This window comes from Bos indicus, chromosome 4, assembly GCF_029378745.1.
Source record: "Bos indicus isolate NIAB-ARS_2022 breed Sahiwal x Tharparkar chromosome 4, NIAB-ARS_B.indTharparkar_mat_pri_1.0, whole genome shotgun sequence".
Lineage (NCBI taxonomy): Eukaryota > Metazoa > Chordata > Mammalia > Artiodactyla > Bovidae > Bos > Bos indicus.
The window spans coordinates 26,649,117-26,672,796 of record NC_091763.1 but is presented as its reverse complement, the minus strand read 5'-3'; the positions used below and the strand labels follow the sequence as shown (position 1 = coordinate 26,672,796).

General features: G+C 35.7%; 1 protein-coding gene across 3 annotated transcripts in view; it reads left to right on the top strand.

Annotated features, from left to right (window-relative positions):
- SNX13 (sorting nexin 13) overlaps positions 1-18,186 on the top strand; it is a 147,902-nt gene extending 129,716 nt beyond the window's left edge. For 2 of the 3 annotated variants that reach the window (XM_019958506.2, XM_019958505.2), the window contains exons 21-26: positions 3,174-3,335; positions 4,781-4,852; positions 8,842-8,987; positions 9,256-9,324; positions 11,163-11,275; positions 14,679-18,186. In XM_019958506.2, the coding sequence (XP_019814065.1) occupies positions 3,174-3,335; positions 4,781-4,852; positions 8,842-8,987; positions 9,256-9,324; positions 11,163-11,275; positions 14,679-14,926 (810 nt within the window). In that variant the 3' untranslated portion in view covers positions 14,927-18,186. The remainder of the gene's footprint in view (positions 1-3,173; positions 3,336-4,780; positions 4,853-8,841; positions 8,988-9,255; positions 9,325-11,162; positions 11,276-14,678) is intronic. The other variant, XM_070787566.1, reaches the window with a different exon arrangement.
- The last annotated feature ends 5,494 nt before the right edge of the window (positions 18,187-23,680 follow it).

The window sequence follows — 23,680 nt, the reverse complement described above, 5'->3', positions numbered from 1 at the left end:
CAAGAGGATTTTTCAGCTACATTTCCTTTTTGGATAAATTGTAGTATAATATTTTCCTTTATTGTATTTCACTGGAAATTAAATAGCTATTAGACAAAATAATCTACAAACATTTTATCACTGGCTAATCATGTTGGAGAAGACTGAGAGTCCCTTGGACTGCAAGGAGATGCAACCAGTCCATCCTAAAGGAGATCAGTCCTGGAGGTTCATTGGAAGGACTGATGTTGAAGCTGAAACTCCAGTGCTTTGGCCATCTGATGCAAAGAGCTGACTCATTTGAAAAGACCCTGATACTGGGAAGGATTGAGGGCAGGAGGAGAAAGGGACAACAGAGGATGAGATGGTTGGATGGCATCACCATCCATGGACATGGGTTTGGGTGGACAGGGAGGCCTGGCATGCTGCAGTTCATGGGGTCACAGAGTGGGCCACGACTGAACAACTGAACTGAACTGAATCAGAGTTTGAGAAATAATACTTTATAACACATTATCTTGGTCACACAATTTGCCTAGCTTTTCAAAATTTATGGGCCAGTTCCTAGAAGAAGTAATAGACAAGTAGTCTTCCTCTATGCACACAGTATCTTTCCAGTTTTTTGGTTTTTTTTTTATCATAGTGTAATGGCATTTTTAAGCTGTAGGTAGGGACCTAAATTTAAATTCAAATTCCCTTGTTTGCATTTTTAACTGATACAAATAACTGAGGTGACAATTGAATAGCTAACATCTAGTTAAGTCAGGCTAAGTGTACACTTTTGCAGGCAGTCAATAATTTACTCATCTGCTTGGTAATTTGCAATTGTCTTTTTTTTTTTTTTGCTTTAAACATCTGTTTTAGGACAAATCTTGCTTCTGGAAATATTAGATTGTGATAGACTGATTTTATGCTTCTAAAATTCTACTTTTTTTTATGGTTGAGAGACATAATCATGTGTAAAAGTTTTTCCATGCTCCTTTGCTCCCTCCACTTTGCACCGCCAATACAGATGTTTAAGCTTTACCCTCAGAAATTGGAGGGTGAAAAAACAGGAACAAAAAGGGAAATGGATTCTGAAGATCTAGGATTGGTGCTCAGACAACTATTTTTAATTATGATGTAACTCATGGTATAGATTTAAGTTCTCTTATTTTGAAAGAGTATTAGTGGTAGTTAGCCTCATGCCTGGGCTTCCTGGGAGGCACTAGTGGTAAAGAACCTGCCTGCCAATGCAGCAGGCATAAGAAATGTGGATTTGATCCCTGGTGGGGGAAGATCCTCTGAAGGAGGGCGTGGCAATCGACTCCAGTATTCTTGCCTGGAAAATTCCATGGACAGAGATGCCTGGTGGGCTACTGTCCATGGGGTCACAAAAAGTTGGACATGACTGAAGCAATTAGCATAGCATAGCCTCAAGCCTGGATAGCAATTGAGGTTGTATTCATTTAACCAACTTAAGATTGTATTAGCTGAACCCATGTTTCCACTATGAAGTGTAAGATATATAAAATTCTAAAGTACTTTTGATGGTGTTCAAACAATTTTTAATGTAAGTTATAGATTCAAGTGAAATTCATGCCTTTTTGCTTCTGAAATTCTACCTTATCTGTGAACATTAAAACTTGGTTGAATGGTGGCCATTTTTCCTAAAGTTGTACATTTTAAGTGTGGTATTCTCATGTTTATCTCTCTTAAGAATTCTTGTGTTCTAATACACGTGGCAGTAGTGTCAGTATAGAAGTAATGTCCTGACCAATTTGAACACACTGTTCTGGTTAACTGAAAATTACTATTGTATATAGAATTAGAATTACACACATACATATATATTATAATTTTTCACCCAAATATATATATGTATATATAATTTTACACACAAGTACACATGCACACACGATGGTTAACTTCTTCTTGTTACTCTTTTTAATCTCTGTATCTCTTCAGTGGTAGCGATTTTCAAGCCTTTCTTCCTCATTTGTCACCGTTGGTTCTACTGTGAATTTGTTGTACTGTGACAGTGTCCTTCCTACAGGTTGTATTTTCTAGCAAGCATATCTGTAAGACTGTTGTCCTTGCTTAAGCCAGAGAATTATTGACACTTTTACAGTTATCTTGAAATTCCCTTTTGTTGTTATTGTTTATTACAGTACCTATTTCACCTTTTCTGGTTTTCTTGTTGGAAATCCTGAAAGCATATTAAATACTTTTATCTTATTAATATCTATTAATGTTGTGTTTCTTAAATAGTGGGGTTCAGTGTTTTTTGCTATGATTGCTATTTTTTTTTCTTCCTGCATGGAACATAATTTGTTTCTATGGTAGTTTTTATAAGATTCAACACTTTCTGGAAAATATTCTTAGTATTGTTTGACTTTGGTTTGTTGTCTGGTTTTTATTTTCTCCTTTCCTTCCTTTCCTCCTCCTCTCCCTGCCTCCTTCTCTCTTTCTTTCGTTTTGTTTGTTTTTATCTGTTAAAAATCAAGATCCATATGTATCTTTGGGTTCTTTATTAGATGGCTCTCCCTTTCTTAATTGAAACTATCTGGCATCTATTACAGTCAGAATGTCAATTTTAAAGCTTCCTATCCCTCTGAGATTATTTCTTTATATATCTCTTAGCATATTTTCTTTATGGTTTTTCTATTCTGCCTTAGTAAAATATGGCTTGCATGTCTGATTTGCAGCTTTTCTTTTTCCTAATAGATTCCAAATTCCTTCCATAGATTCTAATTGAGCATGAAACCTATCCTAAAAACTACTTTGTTAAATAAATCTTAGTTCTTTGAGCTTTCTGTTTGTTTATTGTATCTGCTCATTTACTTTTCAGTATTGCTCAGAATATCTGTCATTGTTGCCTTGAATCACGGCAGAAGTATGTTGTAGCTGTTTATACTTGGATAAGTTTCCGTTTGGGAAAACTCTTCATTTTTTTCAGAGGTTTGCTTAGTAAGAAGGCAACCCAAGGTTTATTTTCATTTTCTTCCAGTAAATATATCACTTGTATATTTGTGTCTGAAAATACATTTTAAAGACACTCTGAAGACAACAGTTTCGTACTTTTAAAAGGCAATGAGTTATAGACTGGAAAGTTATTACACCTTTTGTGTGTGGCACTTGGTTTTCTGAGGCTTCTCAGTTGAATAATAAACTTGATACAGTGAAGTCATGATATAATATCTTTTTCCCTTTAGATGGACACTTTTGTAAATCCACTTCGAAATTCTATGAGGAATGTTTCAAATGCAGTCAAATCCCTTCCTGATAGCTTGGCAGAGGGAATGACTAAAATGTCAGACAACATGGGCAAAATGTCAGAAAGATTAGGTCAAGATATAAGGCAATCATTTTTCAAGGTAAGAAGATGTTTTCAGTAATGTCTGAAGGAAATGATTTTTAGGTCAACTAAGATTTACTGAGCTCCTGCTTAGGTTTACCTTATTTCTCTTTGTAAGTCCAAAGCTCTCTAGACACATAGTCTCATAAAGAATTAAAAAGCTAAAGAGAATTAATTATCAGAAGTGGATACTGTAAAATGCACTCACTTCTCAGTCTCTATTGCAGTACAATTTAAAAATTAATTTAAAGCACATTGAAAATTAATGAAGTTAACATTCTTTGTACTGTTTTATTCCATTATAGCATATTTATTCTATAATGTTAAAATTTATAGCAAAACAGGTACGTGCTATTGTGTAAATTATATTAGTATTCATCAGCAAGCATAAATTTCTCCTGAGTCACACGATTAAGATTCACGAGATGAAAGGGAGGAAGAGTCTTTCAACATCATCAATCCTTAGTATGTAGATACCTGTGAGAGGAACAGAGGAGTTTGCTTGGAAGCATTTTCTTTATACTGGTAGTGGATACTGGTGAATCAAGTAGTTTTTTGCTTCCTAATGTACATTTTAAAAAATAATTTCGACCTAGTTGTTTAAAGTTATAATCAAGACTATGAAAGAAATCATGTAGGTATTAGAACTTTATATTTGTTAGATCATGTTTCCATGAAGAGGAAATATATATAAACACAGATAGAATTTATTTATTGTAAGAGACAATTCCTAAAATACAGTGTGTGTAAATCATACTCTTCTGTCAACTCTCATATCTTCTTGATGCTCCATCTGAATTTCTAATCGTGGGGCAGTGCACTAACACTGAAGGGAGGGTTGTCTGGTGCCGCTTCTGCTGGTAACTACCCATATGACTTCATACAGAAGTCACTGAACTTTTGCATTCTTCTTTTTCCTGACCGGTACATGCAGGGGTTATAACAGGTGATCTTGGTGGTCCTTCCTATACTGAGAAATGATTACCAGCTAGCACTGGTCTTTCTGTCCCTCTTCTTGATAGCTTACATTGTGTAACAATTAGTTAATTAGTTTCTTTCAGCCTGTTAACATACTGCAAGGCTCTTTATGATAGAAGAAAAAAGACTGCAGTTCTATTCTCTGTGCTATTCACTTTTGTCTTTAAATCATTTAACATTTCTTAGCTTTAAATTCTAAAAAATATGGAGGTTTGAATGACTAATATCTCCTTCCAACTCAAAATGAATCCTTTTTTTTTTAAAGGAAAACAATCTGTTGATAATGAAATAATTACACTTTTATATTCATTTTTTAATTTTAGATTGTTAATACTTTGTTAATGCTGTCTAAATTTTGTTTATCTATTGTCCCCAGAATCAAGTGCTCTTTATTATATTTGACACTTGTTTCAGTTTATTATCTTGTGTTCTTTCATTTTCTGCTTTAGTGTGTTTACTTTGTTCTTTTTTTTTTTTTAATACTAGGTTCCTCCTTTAATTCCGAAGACTGATTCAGATCCTGAACATTGTCGAGTTTCAGCTCAACTTGATGATACTGTGAGTTAATTTTTGTTTTGGTAGCAGTCAGTTGGAATTCAAATCATACTGTGCAGATCTTTTTAACTTTTTAATGAAGTATAATATGTGTATGTTATTAATGTACTCATATTTTAATCATTAAGTTTGATGAATTCTTAGAAACTGAACATACCCAAGTAACCAGCACTATAAACAAGAAGCAGAACGTTGCCAGTACCCCAGAAAGCCCCTACTGCTTTCTTCCTGTCACTGTCCGCTCCCCTGCCAAGGATAATCACTATCCTGACTTCTGCCCTGCTGTTATACTTTATGTAGATGAAACTGTGAGGCATGTGCTCCTTTCAGTCTGGCTTTTTTTCTTCAGCATTGTGGTAGTCTTCCATGTTGTTCTGTGTGATTGTGGTTTCTTCATTCTTGTGGCCTTACAGTACCACATTTTGTAAATATAATACAATTTATTTGCTATGTTATGAACAGTACTCCTATAAACATTTGGGTACATATCTTTTGATTAAATAAATATGTACACATTTCTCTCTGTACCCGGAAATGGAATTGCTTGGTCAGAGGTTACAAATATATTCAGTTTTAGTAGATACTCTCAAATAGTTTTCCACACTCTTTGTACCACTTACGTTACCATCAGCAATGCATGAGAATTTCAGAGGTTCACAGCCTGCCAGAATTCAATATGTTTATGTCACGCCTTTTTAATTTTAGCCATCCTGGTTGTTGTATCTCATATGGATTTACATTTCTCTGATGACTGTTAAAATTGTGAACCTCTTTTCATAAGCCTATTGTCCATTTGAGTGTCCCGTCTTATATGTCTAGTCCTTTCCCCCATTTTTCTGTTGGCTTGGCTGTCTGTCTTTGTCTTTGATTAGTAGGAGTACATTGTATAATCTGAGTATCGGTTATTTGTCAGATACAAGTATTTGTCTCTTGTAAGTATCTTCCACTTTGTGTGCTTTTATTCTCTATGTATGATCTGTGTTTACTGCAGGGTCACATAGATGTTCTCCTATGCTTTTCCTCAAACATCGTTTTCCTTTACCATGCCAAAACTTAGATTTGCCATTCATCAGGATTAATTGTTGTGTGTAGAATGATGTAGGAGTCCAGTTGACCTAAGCACTATTTACTGAGAAGGCCTGCTTTCCCCAGTGTATGTTTCTCCCTTGTTACAAGTTAAATTATTTTATATATTTGAGTCTGTGCTTTATATTCTGTTCTATTATGCAGATTTATTTTAAAGTTATAATTATCCCCCTTCAGTTTCTCATTGGATTTCTTTACAGTAAAACTGTCTTAAACAAAGATAATATTTTTGTTTTTTCAAGAATGTTTATTATGTGTTGTACTGTTATAATATCCATAACATTATACCTTTTAGTAAGTGTTTATAATTTGTTTATTAGAATTGTTATGTGGCACTAAACTTATGAATATACTTGATCAGAGAATAGAGCAGTATTGAGAGTAGATAAGCCATGAACTTTTGATATGTAAAGAGAAGGCACACTTAAAATGTTTACAACACAGTGAAAAATGAATGACTCTTGCTGTTTTCTCAGTATGCAAATTACAACACTGATGAGGAAATAGAAAAGAGTAGCTTAGTGATCAAAGAATTATAAAGTTACTAGCAATTATGCAGTTTTGTTGCAGTTCTAGATCTGCACCTTTCTGGTTTTTATCTATATATTTCCACATCAAAGGATTCTCATTGTCTTTCTTTACTTTTTATATCATAATTGAATATTCCCATGATGAAAGTGTACAAATTTTTACTTGTTAAAAATTAAAAGAAAATTCTAGTAATTTAGTCGACTTTTGTAATGTTAGCTGTGTACTGGATTTTATTTCAGGTTCTTTATTGTGAGAATACCTAATATGTACAACTCACTAACCAAGCAAAGCAAAATGTTCTGTGTAGATTTTATTTTGTTCTATTCAATAAAAAGAAATGTTGAGAATATTTTGTCCTTTGGAAAAAGCTGCTCCATAGAATAGGCAGAGGGGCTAGCTAGCATGTGTTACAAACTGACAGAGACTCTACTAAAAGGTCCCAAACCTAAGGTCATCATGAATCCACTTGGAGAAGGTTTTTCCAGTGCAGCTTTGGGGTTTACTCATCATTGTAGATTTGTTTAATTCTGTTTTCTGTCAAAACAGATGTTAAAAGTATTTTTTGCTGAATTAGAATAAAAAGTCAGTTATAAAAGCTATAGTATAACTTGTTCTCCAACCTGTAAATAGTAGTAATCATTTGGTAAAAGCAACAAAATTAGTCAAGGGAAAGAGACACGTGTACCCCAATGTTCATCGCAGCACTGTTTATAATAGCCAGGACATGGAAGCAACCTAGATGTCCATCAGCAGATGAATGGATAAGAAAGCTGTGGTACATATACACAATGGATTATTACTCAGCCATTAAAAAGAATACATTTGAATCAGTTCTAATGAGGTGGATGAAACTGGAGCCTATTATACAGAGTGAAGTAAGCCAGAAGGAAAAACATCAATACAGTATACTAACGCATATATATGGAATTTAGAAAGATGGTAACAATAACCTGGTGTACGAGACAGCAAAAGAGACACTGATGTATAGAACAGTCTTATGGACTCTGTGGGAGAGGGAGAGGGTGGGAAGATTTGGGAGAATGACATTGAAACACGTAAAATATCATGTAGGAAATGAGATGCCAGTCCAGGTTCGATGCACGATACTGGATGCTTGGGGCTGGTGCACTGGGACGACCCAGAGGGATGGTATGGGGAGGGAGGAGGGAGGAGGGTCTAGGATGGGGAACACATGTGTACCTGTGGCGGATTCATTTTGATGTTTGGCAAAACTAATACAATTATATAAAGTTTAAAAATAAAATAAAATTAAAAAAAAAAAAAAAAAAGATGAGGGTCCAGCAAAAGGCAGAGGTCTCAGGGGGAAATGATTAGCATTTTAAAAGCCTATAGGAAAAGTCTGTAAATTACTTGAATCAAGTAAATAAATCTAGTCTGTTGAAGCATTCAGAGATAAATCAGTGAGTTCTAGTTGAAGGAAACTATGGTTTAGAAAGTGGTAAAGACATGATATACACCTTTGAGATGGATTTTATACAGCATGTGGATCAGACCCAAAGCCTTAAACTTAGAGACCTAGAACTTGGCTTTTCAGGATTTTTTTTTTTTTTTTTTAAGTTTAGGCTATACAAGAATTTTTCCACCCTTAGGTAATGGATAGGGAAATATTCTGTGTTCATGAATTGGAAGTTTCAATATTATTAAGATGTCAAGTCCTCCCAACTTGATCTATAGATTAAATGTAATCCATTCAAAATCCCAGCAAGCCATTTTGTAAATACAGAGAAACAGATTCTGATTCTAGCATTCATATAGAAAGGAAAAACCCTTAGAATAGTTAAGACAATACTGAAGAAGAAAAAAAAAATTATGTAGAACTCACCCTACTTCAAGATTTACTATAAATCTACAGTAATCAAGGCACAGTATCAGCTGACTCCTCTGGTGTTGCAGTGAATAAGAATCCGCCTGCCAATTCAGGAGACATGGGTTTGATCCCTGGTCTGGGATGATTAGGAAGTCAAGAAACACCTGGAGTAACAGGCAAATATGGCCTTGGAATACGGAATGAAGGAGGGCAAAGACTAAGAGTTTTGCCAAGAAAATGCACTGGTCATAACAAACACCCTCTTCCAACAACACAAGAGAAGACTATACACATGGACATCACCAGATGGTCAACACCAAAATCAGATTGATTATATTCTTTGCAGCCAAAGATGGAGAAGCTCTAAAAAAAAAAAAAGTATTTTTTGCTGAATTAGAATAAAAAGTCAGTTATAAAAGCTATAGTATAACTTGTTCTCCAGCCTGTAAATAGTAGTAATCATTTGGTAAAAGCAACAAAATTAGCCATTCACAAGAGATAGATAACTCAAATAAATATATCTCATTTCTTCCCTTTATTTTCTCAGGTGGATGATAATATTCCACTTAGGGTAATGCTGCTTCTCATGGATGAAGTATTCGACTTAAAAGAGAGAAATCAGTGGTTGCGAAGGAATATCAAAAACCTACTTCAACAACTTATAAGAGCTACATATGGTGATACTATTAATAGGTACCACTTTTTTAAAAAAAACAAAAAACTACTTAGGGCTGATCTTACTTAGCTTTTCAAGTTTTACTTTTAGAAGTAGATTGCCCAAACTTTTGTAGGGGAATTTCTTTCTGTGGGCCTTTGAAGAAGGTTATTGAAGCATTCTATTGCTATCAGAGATAATCTACACACAAATTAAGTTGCTTACTCCATGAAAGAAGTAATGTTTCTTTATTTGATTTACCTTCTAAAATTTTGACCATACTTATTTAAATTTCTTTACTTTCAGAAAAATAGTTGACCATGTTGATTGGATGACCTCACCGGAGCAAGTAGCTGACTTAGTGAAACGTTTCAGGTATATCTTAAGACACAGTCACTTCCTGCAGGTAGCACAGAGTTGAACATTGTTATCACTAACTTTTATCGCGTTCCTTTTCTTTCTGGCCATAACATTGGTTTTAATCATCACTGATGACCAAAAAGACTTGTAAAAATTATAATAAACGTTTATCCCTTGCACCTATTAATCTTTGTTTTCTTTAGAACCAGAATAGAAAAAAAAATTGTAAATGAAAAATCTTTTAGATCTTAGGCTACATTTTATCACAGTAATGTGGCTTTAAAATAATTGAAGTACTAGTATATACATGGCATGGTCATATAATCAGATTACCTAGTTTTGGAGAGTAATTTTTCTCAGTTGTAGTTGCTAACTTTGATTTTAAGTGAGATATTTTAGAAATTTGTCTCTGACCATGGTCTAAATTTTTATTTAGACCCTTTTATTTATTTTTATTTAGGCTCTTTTATTTAGAGGTTTTATTTAGAACCTCTGAAAAGGTTCAAATTAAGAGCAGTGATACTCCAGTTCATATATCGATTCTCCAAAAATATTCTCAGCCCCTTCTCTGTGTCTAGCCCTCTTAACTGGTGACTCAGAGGTAAGATTCAGTCCCTTCAAGGAATGCATGGAACGGCAGAGAAATAAACATCTTTTCTAACAGTGAGAGATAAGCAGAACACAAATATGCATGGCATCATGTCCTTTGAAGTAACAGAAACAAGAAGGCAGCTATCAATAGCGTACAATATTTGGCACCATCCAACTACTTTTCTTGGAGAAGGCAATGGCACCCCACTCCAGTACTCTTGCCTGGAAAATCCCATGGATGGAGGAGCCTGGAAGGCTGCAGTCCATGGGGTCGCTAAGAGTCGGACACAACTGAGCGACTTCACTTTCACTTTTCACTTTCATGCATTGGAGAAGGAAATGGCAACCCACTCCAGTGTTCTTGCCTGGACAATCCCAGGGATGGGGAAGCCTAGTGGGCTGCCGTCTACGGGATCGCACAGAGTCGGACACGACTGAAGTGACTTAGCAGCAGCGGCAGCAGCAACTACTTTACTATGGCCAGTTTCTGATTTTATCCTCCTTTATGAGATAGGGTTTTTTGTTTCCATTTTGTTACAAAGAAATTGAGAATTTGAGAAGTTCAGCAGCTTGCCCAAAGGCTCATGTGCTAGAAAGTTGGGGAAACAAGTTTCTCTAATCTGAAGCTGAGTTTCTCATCACTGTACCATATTGTTTCTAAAAGCTGGACTGCGTTCCCTGGCACGTTCATTCTGTTTCAGGGTGTGTAAATGTTGTTCCTCTGGAGGGCACATTGGAATCACTTGAACAGCTTTAAAAAGTACTGATCCTTAGGTCGCATTTGCAGGGTCTGACTTAATGCATCTGGTGGAAGGCCTGGACATAGTGTTTAAAACTCCCAGGTGTTTCTAATGGGCAGTCAGTTAAGAACTGTTCTCGCAGGCTCTCTCTGAGACCAGATCCCCAGGTAGAAGCTTAGTTATTGTGCTTAATTCCTCTCTTTGGCTTGAAGAACTAGGGAACAGTAATCAGCACACTGTAAAGTAAAGAAGAGTGGATTATATAGGTGAAAGAAACATTGTAATCAACACAGCTGTAAGATATGGATGCAGTTACTCCAGGGCATACTTCTGTTATTTTTTTCTTGTGTAAACCCTGCACTTAGTTACTATCTGTTGAATATCACACCTAAATAGAATTTCAGAAATGTTTCCTTTTTTTTTTTGCATTTATGTTTTCTGTAGAAAATTGGGATAATTTTACCAACTTGTATCATTAGAAAATGAAAATGTTTACAAAATTTATTTAATCTTCTTAAATAGAGATGCCTTTTGGCCAAATGGCATTTTAGCCGAGACTATCCCGTGCAGAGATAAAGGTATTCGAATGAGAACAAGAGTCGCAGGAAAAACTAAATTACTTTCAATTATGCCAGGTAAGTGAACATTTTTAGCATAAATCTCAATTTGTACTTCCGAATTTATGGCGTGCATTAAGCATGCCAAATTTAGCTGCCTTTTGACTATAATAACATCAATTTGATGGCTTATATACCAGGAGGCATTGTGCTACTTATTTCTCATATATATTTAACTAATCTTCATAACAGTATTGGAGAAGAAAATGGCACCCCACTCCAGTACTCTTGCCTGGAAAATGCCATGGATGGAGGAGCCTGGTAGGCTATAGTCTGTGGGGTCACAAAGAGTCGGACACAACTGAGCGACTTCACTTTCTTTCTTTCTTTCTTTCTATAGTTCCTTTTGGAGAAGGAAATGACAACCCACTCCAGTGTTCTTGCCTGGAGAATCCCATGGACAGAGGGGCCTGTTGTGCTATGGTCTATGGGGTTGCAAAGAGTCAGACACGACTAAGCAACTAACATACACACACACACACACACACACACACACACAAATATAACAATATTATAAAGCCTAGGAAACTGTTAACATCACAGATTTAAATATGAGGGAAAAAATCACCTCAAAGGGGTTAAGTGTAAATACCCAAGGTAGATTGCCTGGCATCTACCTTGGAATAGATGGTAAAGAATCTGCCTGCAATGCAGGAGACTGGGGTTCGATCCCTGGATCGGGAAGATCCCTTGGAGAAGACAATGGCCACCTACTCCAGTATTCGTGCCTGGAGAATTCCATAGACAGGGGAGCCTGGTGTGCTGTAGTTACTCCATGGGGAATTCTGTGGACAGAGGAGCCTGGTGGGCTATAGTCCACAGGGTCCCAAAGAGTTGGACATGACTGAGCAACTAAAACACACACACCCGAGGTTTAAGGAGTGAGTATTGGAAGTCTGACTTAGCTTTGAGTTCTTGAAACCACTGTATTCAACCACTTCAATAAAAATTATACTTGAACCGCTTCACTTTGCTGTCTTGAAACATTTTAAGAATAAAGTTGATGATAAAATCTGTGACAGATGACAGTGAAAGTCACTCAGTCGTGTCTGATTCTTTGTGACCCCGTGGACTATACAGTCCCTGGAATTCTCCAGGCTAGAATACTGGAATGGGTAGCCTTTCCCTTCTCCAAGGGATGTCCCCAACCCAGGGATCGAACCCAGGTCTCCTGCATTGCAGGTGGATTCTTTACCAGCTGAGCCACAAGGGAAGCCCAAGAATACGGGAGTGGGTAGCTTTTCCCTTCTCCAGGGGATCTCTCCAACCCAGAAATCAAACAAGGGTCTCCTGAATTGCAGGCAGATTCTTTACCAACTGAGCTATCAGGGAAGCCCATGACAGATAAAAGGGCTAATAATAAAGTATAATGAAGTATGAGGTTTTCGGAAAGAATATTTGTTCTGTTTAAGAGAACAAACACATTTTCTCAAAGAATGCCTTTGAAACATGCTTAATCTCTGCTAAAACATGATCCTAAAGAAAGTATACATGGTGGCATTCTTTTGGTGTAATATGAATTATTTTAGAACTCTACTATCTCACTAACTTAGATTTACTTTGTCCATTTGTCTTCTCTCAGTAAGAGAAGTTTTGTTTAGTTGGGTGATTGATTTCTCCTATGGTGATAAATGTCTTTTAAAATACCTAGACATCTCTTCTCCACATTTTAATTATGGATGTAGGGAATAGAAAAATATTTACGTTTTCAATATCATCTATTTCTTTTCCTATAATTTTGTTTTTCTTTAAACTAAATTTTCATTGTAGATTTTAATCAACTTTCTCTTCTGTCCATTAAATTGGATATTTGCCACATGGCTTTTTATTACACTCTATAGACTATACTTTTGCGTTTGGAGATAAAAAGCAAGTTACAGAAATAACATTTTAGAAAAATAAAGAGAAACAGTAGCCTAGGATATTCATATACTTTTAGAATAAACCGGATGGTGCTTTAGATGTACTCAGTTATGGAGTAGAAAGAAATCTTAATGCATTTATACGATGAATATTTATTGAGAGCATTTCATGAGCCAGACACTATTCTTTACACTGATCGTTGCCTCCTCAGAGTTTACATTCTACTGGGGGGACACAGAAGACATACAAAAGAAATAGATGAAGCACAGTATATTGGATAGTGCTAAGAGCCGAGGAGACAGATAGTGCAGGAAAATGGAAGTGACAGGTGAGTTGCAGTTGTGAGTGGATGACACTTACATGAAGACTTGAAGGAAGTGAGGAAAGATATAAAAATAAGTATTTTTATATGTACAGAATTCCTCACCTGTTTTTTAGTGAATTTAAAAACTATTTGCTTAAAATTATATTGTACCCTAGTTAGAAACATACTTTTTAGGAGTTGCATGTTTCTTTTGAAAGCAATAAAGTGTTGTTTTGGGGGCCCTGTTTATAAATAATTAAGAATGATCCTACATGATGTTCCCACACTCAGGTGTCTCTAGTAACTTCATGTTGCCTGTGAGTGAACTCCAAGTGTGCTCACCCTGCCAGTTGGAGCACTGTCAGTTTTCCATTCTTTTCACCACTTTCTTTTACAGGAATCCTAAAACGGAGCCAAATTGTTCCACCCCATTTGTTTGTATGTTTTCCACACTTGGGGCTCATTTCCTTATTCATGTTCTTAAATCCTTTATCTGTTTGTACCAATCAGATCCTGCCAATGCACTATTAGTGTGTTGCAAGTTTTTTTAAATCAGAGATCAAGTTTCCACATTTGTTTGTAGTATTTCTCATTGTGCATTAGATGGAGAATATTTTTATAGTGTTTTAGAGTTTACAGATCACTTTTCAGTTTATCTCATCAAAGCTTTATACATTCTCACAGTAATAATGATATTGGTTATTATAAATTCCCATTTTACAGATGAGGAAAGAAACTCAGGGTGGGTGAGTTATATAGGTATTAAGGGACAGGGCTTCCCAGATGGCTCAGTGGTAAATAATCCGACCTGCCAATGCAGGAGACACAGGAGACGTGGGTTCTGTCCCTGTATTGGGAATATCCCATAGAGGTGGAAATGGCAACCCACTCAAGTATTCTTGCCTGGAAAATCCCACAGACAGAGGAGCCTGGTGGTCTGCTATCCATGGGATCACAAAGAGTCTGACACAGCTGAGTGACATTAGGGACAAGATTATAACACTTAGTTTGGGGTTTCTGAGTCTGGGTTCTGCTTTTTCTGTTGTTTGTATTGTCTCCCAATACCATACAAGTGTGTCCATATTTTTGATGTATATAAGTTTTAAGTCAGTTATTAAACTTATATTAAGGTCATTCTCTGAATACTGGCTATTTATCAGTCACTCAAATGTGTACTTTACATGTTTTAACTTAGAATACTTTTGTATTTCCTTTGAATAATGAATTGTGTTTATTTCCCCTCCCCTTATTTAGATGAACTGAAGCACATTATTGGAGCTGAGACAACACGGAAAGGTATTCTTCGTGTTTTTGAAATGTTTCAGCACAACCAGTTAAATAGGAGAATGGTTTATGTCTTTTTGGAAGGCTTTTTGGAAACCTTATTTCCACAGTATAAATTCCGTGAACTTTTCAACAAACTGCATTCACGGTCAAAGCAGATGCAAAAATACAAACAGAAACTTCAAACTACTCAAGCGCCTTCTTTACAGAAAAGGTGACACTCCAATCTCTGAAACTGGTGTTCATTTTGTCCAGGACTAATGGTATGGACGGATCTTCTGGGGCTTAACTCATATACTGTTGTGTCTGCACCGGTCTTTTAGTGTCTCAGAATAGATTATTAATACATCCATATGACTGCCATTCTTCTCATCATTGTCTATAATCCAGCCACTTGTACCAAGAGAGATTTCTGTGTCTTAAATGATTTGGTGCATATTTTTGCAACACTGAGAGGATACTGCCTACAGCTCAAGCAAGGATGACATTGGTCTCTTCCGTTTCAAACTAATCAGCATTCTCCAGCAATGACAAAGTGCCAGAGTGTATATATGAGAGCTAAGGAAAGCACAAAACAATGGTTCACAGACAAATTGGCTAATTTGTTTAACAGTGGGAAACCGTGCAATGTACTGTTTGGAGGGGTTTGTTTTGCATAATGGTTTTATATATCTTTGTCGGAATTTTGATACGGTGTAGATTAGCCAGGTGAATGATCTTTGAAACATCTGTTTCAGGTCTAGGGAAAATGACAGAATGCCCTTAAAGTATGAAGTGACATATCCAAATTACACTTTTGTTTTCATGACATAAGAACCTAATGTAAAATAAAACCAGTCACAACCAAAGTTTGATTGGATTTGTTATTCATTGGTAGAAAACAGATTTTAAGTAATTCTTCTATGTCTTAAGGGCTCTATTTTGCTCTTATGGTACTCATAATTAAGTTTTATTTTGGCATTCTGTGTGCAAAAAGAAGCATATGGTGGCTCTTAAGTTTTGAAGTTATTACAGCTTTCTTTAAGAGATTACTGATTATATAATAGGGGCTAGAATTTGTTGAAGGAACTGCCAAATACTTCTTAAAATATGGAAATTTAAAAAAAGTACTCCTGAAAGTTACTCTATGATAATTTTAAATTGTGTGATCTAGACATACGTTAGGTGATTGCAAAAATAGCAAATCAAAGGATTAAATGAGCTTATAAGTTGTATGTAAACATACAAATTCCTAACTCTATTACAGTGTACATATATGAAAAGAAATAATGAAAACAGAACTATAATATTTTTTAAAATATGCTTTTATTTATATTTTGCATAATGTAAAATTCTACTAAATAAAGCAAGTTGGCAAAACCCCTTGGTGTATACATTTAAGTCCCTAAAATAATTTTATACCAACAACAAAATACCTTTTCCAGTTTTGGAGCTTCTGCATTTCCTTTCGTTTTCTCAGTCTCCATTTGTCCATCTTGGAAGTCTTCATATGTTTTATATGCAGGACTTCTGCATAGTTTAACTTCCACTAAGTGTTTGGGTGTCTCAGCGTTTTTTGTTTTAAAAATATTTAACACTAAAACCTTATAATAGTGAAGCTATTTATCAGAAGACCACTGAGCCAAGATGCTGGTGTTAAAAGAACTTCCGGGTGCTTAGGATAAAGGGACAGAGTATTGGTATCCCAGTTGTTTGGGAGTTTTAAGATTGGGACAAGATGTTATTGTCTTGTTCTTGCTGAGATCCTACTTATGAATCAAAGCCTGATAGAATAAAGCCTTCCTCTAAAGCTTTATGATAATGATCATATTTATTAACAATGCTGTTATGCATACTTAGAGTTTGCATATATTCAGCCTGTGTTGCATGTCTTCAGAATTACATAAATCCCTTTCATTTAAACTTCCAAATGAGAAAAGATCTTTATTGACTCTGGTGGAAGAAATAATATTTCTTCTCAATGTATCTTCCTGCCCCAGGCTTTAGAAGAAACATGTGAAACATGTCTGTAGGAAGCATCAGCATGGCCATAAGTGCAATGATTTTAAGATACACCCCTGCCCATTTCCAGTATATTTTTGACATAAGTAAATATTAAGAGTAAACAGAATTCATGTAAGAGTCTACTGTGTACATGTGAAAAAGCATTTCTAGATAATGTGAGGAACGCTGGCCATCAACCAGGGAAAGGTCATGCAGTATTGCAGATTTTCATGAAGCCCTGCAAGATAACTGCAGTCATACCAAAAACTATTAGAGTAAGTGGGTTTTTAAAATAATTTTTGTTTAAAAGAGTTTATATTTCAGAAGCAGAAATGTCAAATGGTAGTCTATGTAAACGGTTGTGCATCTTCTCTTTGCACATCTCTGTTTTACATCAGAGAAAGCTGTGGTCATGCTAAAATTAGATATACTTTTTGAGTGATTTGGTCGAGCTGTGTGTAAAATATTTAACCCATAAGTCAAGTACAGTGTACTATGTTTAATGAAGTTACTACATTTAATGCATTTATTGCATATATGAATATATACAGGAAGAGGCTTTATGTCTTCTGATATTTGATTTTTGAATGTGTTTTTAAGTCAGTGGTGCCTTTAGGCAAGAACCTTCAAAATTAATCATTCTTCATTTGAGTTTTTCTGATTTTTCAGGTAACATAAACTATTTAGAAACCATCACTAATAACTTACAGTTCATTCCTCTAAAAAATTGATTGTATGATTTAAATATAATACTAAGATGGGCATTTCCTGTGATTAGGGTTTTCTGAATAGTTGCTGAAAACAATTGTGCCATTGACCAATGGATGCACTTGGTTAGCCTTAATTTTTATTTTAAAAAACATTTAAAACTTTCTTGAATATAGCAGTTCCTTCATTTTAAGTTTCTGCTGCGGGTGTTTGGAAAAAAATCAAACAGTTAAGTGCTACTAGAAAGTGTACCAATTTTTAAAAATTTAAGAACAATATAAAATTTCACAATCTAAAATTTTAATTTGTGCAATATTTTCATTTAATGCATGTGTATTTGAGTAATTGTAAAATAAATGAATTTTTAATGTTTTGAGATCTAGTTAAACTGTCTTCTTAACCCAACAACTTAACATTCCGTTGTTGCTGCATCCTTTTATTTAAGGACTTGTTTTAAAAGTCGTTTTGTCACTCCTTGTAAAATTCTTTTGTTATTAGTAAATTTTGCTTATAGGAGCATGGCTCCTGTATTACAAGGGAAAAATATAAAGAGCACATTTTAGGATTACAATTGTTTAAAGATAACTTGTGCATATCATTGTACAATAAGTGTCAACTGTGTGCCTAACTATTCTATCAATACTTCTTTAACAAAGAAGAAACAGCAATCAGAATGTCAGTTATTTTTATTGAACTAAAAAGATTTAAAATTTTATTTGGTTTGCATTATGTTTTGTCCATTAGAAAATACTAATAAAGTATTAACAAACCTTTTTGTTGAATTTTATTTCATAGTGATGTATTTTTATTAATTTTAAAAAGTGCTTGTTCAGTTGTCTTACCTTTAGTATCTGTGTGTATTTTGCTTTCTTTTCAGTTTGGAAATCAAGCAACTCAAGTCCTAGGTTGATGGATAAACTACTGGGTGATTACTGACTTACTACAACAAATTGAATTTACTTTTTCCTTTCATGGGGCAAGTAATTTAGTACCTCAGCATTAAAGAAACTTCATTCTTCCCTACATACAAAATTATAATTTTCCCATAAAGAGAAAGACCTATAAGTAATCTGTTAACAATTTTTGTTTGACCTCATTTTAAATTCATAATATGCCTGCTATTATGAGGTTTCAGTTTTAAAGGCAATAGATTCAGTACTGTGCAATGTAGCTCTGCCTCACTGGTCATGGTATTTGTAGCCATCTTCATCTGGATCCACAGACTTCTCAGACATCAGTGTGATTACTCCTCCCCTATCAGGGGCAGTCATATTGTTTCTCGAAATACTTACTGTAAAATATTGACCCCTTTAAGATGTTCATGAAGAAATAATTTTATACTTTTATGTAACTTACGCAAATCTATATACTATCCAAAACCCTGAAATCTTCCTTTACAATTCAAATGATTGTATCAAAGTTTCTAAAAAGTTATATAATAAAGAACTCTGTTTAACTTTGTTTTTCTAACTTCCCAAACTTAGTTAACTATAGAATCTTTTCTTATAAATACCTATGAATGGGTTTCCCACGTGGCTCAGATGGTAAAGAATCTGCCTGCAGTGCAGGAGACCCGGGTTCGATCCTTCGGTCGGGAAGATCCGCTGCAGAAGGGAATGGCTACCCATTCCAGTATTCTTGCCTGGAGAATTCCATGGACAGAGGAGTCTGGTGGGCTTCAGTCCATGGCGTTTCAGAGAGTCGGACATGACTGGGCAACTAAGACTTACACTTCAGGGGAGAAGAAAACAAAGTGAAGCCTTATTAAATTAGGAAATAGAAACTTGAGACAAAACCAATGGATTTAGGACACAGTGTTATGGGGGGTTTTGTTTTTGTTTTTCTGGGTTTTTTTAAACTTATCATTCCAATGCAGAGTTCAGTGTTTGAAAGAAAGGAGAATTTGAAAAATTATGGCACATATTGAAGTTGAATTTGCCTCTGGGTACCAGAATAATGAATTCAGTGAGGGATACTAGAGTATTGTCTCATCAGGAGGAGGAAAGGTACTTGCCAAGGATCTTGCTGATATGATTAAAGAGTGAAGTGTTAGTTGCTGAGTCACATCCAACTCTTTGCAACCCAGTGGACTCTTTGTAAGCCAGCCAGGCTCCTCTGTCCATGGAATTCTCCAGGCAAGAACATTGGAGTGGGGAGCCAGAGGATCTTCCCAACCCAGGAGTTGAACCCAGATTTCCTCCATTGCAGGTAGATTCTTTACCATTTGAGCCACCTGGGAAGCCCGATCAAGGAGTTGTTTAGTCGCTCAGTCGTGTCTGACTGTGACCCCATGGACTGCAGCATACCAGGCTTCCCTGTCCTTTACTATCTCCCAGAGCTTGCTCAAACTCATATCCATTGAGTCAGTGATGCCATCCAACCATCTCATCCTATGTCGTCCCCTTCTCCTCCTCCTTTCAACCTTTCGCAGCATCAGGGTCTTTTCCAATGAGCTTTTTGCATCAGGTGGCCAAAGTATTGGAGCTTCAGCATCAGTCCCTTTGATGAATATTAAGGATTGATTTCCTTTTTTTTTTTAATTTTATTTTATTTTTAAACTTTACAATATTGTATTAGTTTTGCCAAATATCAAAATAAATCCACCACAGGTATACCTGTGTTCCCCATCCTGAACCCTCCTCCCTCCCCATACCCTCCCTGTGGGTCGTCCCAGTGCACCAGCCCCAAGCATCCAGTATCGTGCATCGAACCTGGACTGGCGACTCGTTTCATACATGATATTATACCTGTTTCACTGCTATTCTCCCAAATCTCCCCACCCTCTCCCTCTCCCACAGAGTCCATAAGACTGATCTATACATCAGTGTCTCTTTTGCGGTCTTGTACACTGGGTTATTGTTACCATCTTTCTAAATTCCATATATATGCATTAGTATACTGTATTGGTGTTTTTCTTTCTGGCTTACTTCACTCTGTATAATAGGTTCCAGTTTCATCCATCTCATTAGAACTGATTCAAATGTATTCTTTTTAATGGCTGAGTAATACTCCATTGTGTATATGTACCACAGCTTTCTTATCCATTCATCTGCTGATGGGCATCTAGGTTGCTTCCATGTCCTGGCTATTATAAACAGTGCTGTGATGAACATTGGGGTACACGTGTCTCTTTCCCTTCTGGTTTCCTCAGTGTGTATGCCCAGCAGTGGGATTGCTGGATCATAAGGCAGTTCTATTTCCAGTTTTTTAAGGAATCTCCACACTGTTCTCCCTCCATAGTGGCTGTACTAGTTTGCATTCCCACCAACAGTGTAAGAGGGTTCCCTTTTCTCCACACCCTCTCCAGCATTTATTGCTTGTAGACTTTTGGATCACAGCCATTCTGACTGGTGTGAAATGGTACGTCATAGTGGTTTAGATTTGCATTTCTCTGATAATGAGTGATGTTGAGCATCTTTTCATGTTTGTTAGCCATCTGTATGTCTTCTTTGGAGAAATGTCTATTTAGTTCTTTGGCCCATTTTTTGATTGGGTCGTTTATTTTTCTGGAGTTGAGCTGTAGGAGTTGCTTGTATATTTTTGAGATTAGTTGTTTGTCAGTTGCTTCATTTGCTATTATTTTCTCCCATTCTGAAGGCTGCCTTTTCACCTTGCTAATAGTTTCCTTTGATGTGCAGAAGCTTTTAAGTTTAATTAGATCTCATTTGTTTATTTTTGCTTTTATTTCCAATATTCTGGGAGGTGGGTCATAGAGGATCCTGCTGTGATGTATGTCGCAGAGTGTTTTGCGTGTGTTCTCCTCTAGAAGTTTTATAGTTTCTGGTCTTACGTTGAGATCTTTAATCCATTTTGAGTTTATTTTTGTGTATGTTGTTAGAAAGTGTTCTAGTTTCATTCTTTTACAAGTGGTTGACAAGTTTTCCCAGCACCACTTGTTAAAGAGATTGTCTTTAATCCATTGTATATTCTTGCCTCCTTTGTCAAAGATAAGGTGTCCATATGTGCGTGGATTTATCTCTGGGCTTTCTATTTTGTTCCATTTTTCAATATTTCTGTCTTTGTGCCAGTACCATACTGTCTTGATAACTATGGCTTTGTAATAGAGTCTGAAGTCAGGTAGGTTGATTCCTCCAGTTCCATTTTTCTTTCTCAAGATAGCTTTGGCTATTCGAGGTTTTTTTGTATTTCCATACAAATTGTGAAATTATTTGTTCTAGCTCTGTGAAGAATACCGTTGGTAGCTTGATAGGGATTGCATTGAATCTATAAATTGCTTTGGGTAGTATACTCATTTTCACTATGTTGATTCTTCCAATCCATGAACATGGTATATTTTTCCATCTATTAGTGTCCTCTTTGATTTCTTTCACCAGTGTTTTATAGTTTTCTATATATAGGTCTTTAGTTTCTTTAGGTAGATATATTCCTAAGTATTTTATTCTTTCCGTTGCAATGGTGAATGGAATTGTTTCCTTAATTTCTCTTTCAGTTTTCTCATTATTAGTGTATAGGAATGCAAGGGATTTCTGTGTGTTGATTTTATATCCTGCAACTTTACTATATTCATTGATTAGTTCTAGTAATTTTCTGGTGGAGTCTTTAGGGTTTTCTATGTAGAGGATCATGTCATCTGCAAACAGTGAGAGTTTTACTTCTTTTCCAATTTGGATTCCTTTTATTTCTTTTTCTGCTCTGATTGCTGTGGCCAAAACTTCCAAAACTATGTTGAATAGTAATGGTGAAAGTGGGCACCCTTGTCTTGTTCCTGACTTTAGAGGAAATGCTTTCAATTTTTCACCATTGAGGATAATGTTTGCTGTGGGTTTGTCATATATAGCTTTTATTATGTTGAGGTATGTTCCTTCTATTCCTGCTTTCTGGAGAGTTCTTATCATAAATGGATGTTGAATTTTGTCAAAGGCTTTCTCTGCATCTATTGAGATAATCATATGGTTTTTATTTTTCAATTTGTTAATGTGGTGTATTACATTGATTGATTTGCGGATATTGAAGAATCCTTGCATCCCTGGGATAAAGTCCACTTGGTCATGGTGTATGATCTTTTTAATGTGTTGTTGGATTCTGATTGCTAGAATTTTGTTAAGGATTTTTGCATCTATGTTCATCAGTGATATTGGCCTGTAGTTTTCTTTTTTTGTGGGATCTTTGTCAGGTTTTGGTATTAGGGTGATGGTGGCCTCATAGAATGAGTTTGGAAGTTTACCTTCCTCTGCAATTTTCTGGAAGAGTTTGAGCAGGATAGGTGTTAGCTCTTCTCTAAATTTTTGGTAGAATTCAGCTGTGAAGCCATCTGGACCTGGGCTTTTGTTTGCTGGAAGACTTTTGATTACAGTTTCAATTTCCGTGCTTGTGATGGGTCTGTTAAGATTTTCTATTTCTTCCTGGTCCAGTTTTGGAAAGTTGTACTTTTCTAAGAATTTGTCCATTTCTTCCACGTTGTCCATTTTATTGGCATATAATTGTTGATAGTAGTCTCTTATGATCCTTTGTATTTCTGTGTTGTCTGTTGTGATCTTTCCATTTTCATTTCTAATTTTATTGATTTGATTTTTCTCCCTTTGTTTCTTGATGAGTCTGGCTAATGGTTTGTCAATTTTATTTATCCTTTCAAAGAACCAGCTTTTGGCTTTGTTGATTTTTGCTATGGTCTCTTGTTTCTTTTGCATTTATTTCTGCCCTAATTTTTAAGATTTCTTTCTTTCTACTAACCCTGGGGTTCTTCATTTCTTCCTTTTCTAGTTGCTTTAGGTGTAGGGTTAGGTTATTTATTTGACTTTTTTCTTGTTTCTTGAGGTATGCCTGTATTGCTATGAACTTTCCCCTTAGGACTGCTTTTAAAGTGTCCCACAGGTTTTGGATTGTTGTGTTTTCATTTTCATTAGTTTCTATGCAAATTTTGATTTCTTTTTTGATTCTTCTGTGATTTGTTGGTTATTCAGCAGCATGTTGTTCAGCCTCCATATGTTGGAATTTTTGATAGTTTTTCTCCTGTAATTGAGATCTAATCTTACTGCATTGTGGTCAGAAAAGATGCTTGGAATGATTTCTATTTTTTTGAATTTACCAGGGCTAGATTTATGGCCCAGGATGTGATCTATCCTGGAGAAGGTTCCATGTGCGCTTGAGAAAAAGGTGAAACTCATTGTTTTGGGATGAAATGTCCTGTAGATATCAATTAGGTCTAACTGGTCTATTGTATCGTTTAACGTTTGTGTTTCCTTGTTAATTTTCTGTTTAGGTGATCTATCCATAGGTGTGAGTGGGGTATTAAAGTCTCCCACTATTATTGTGTTATTGTT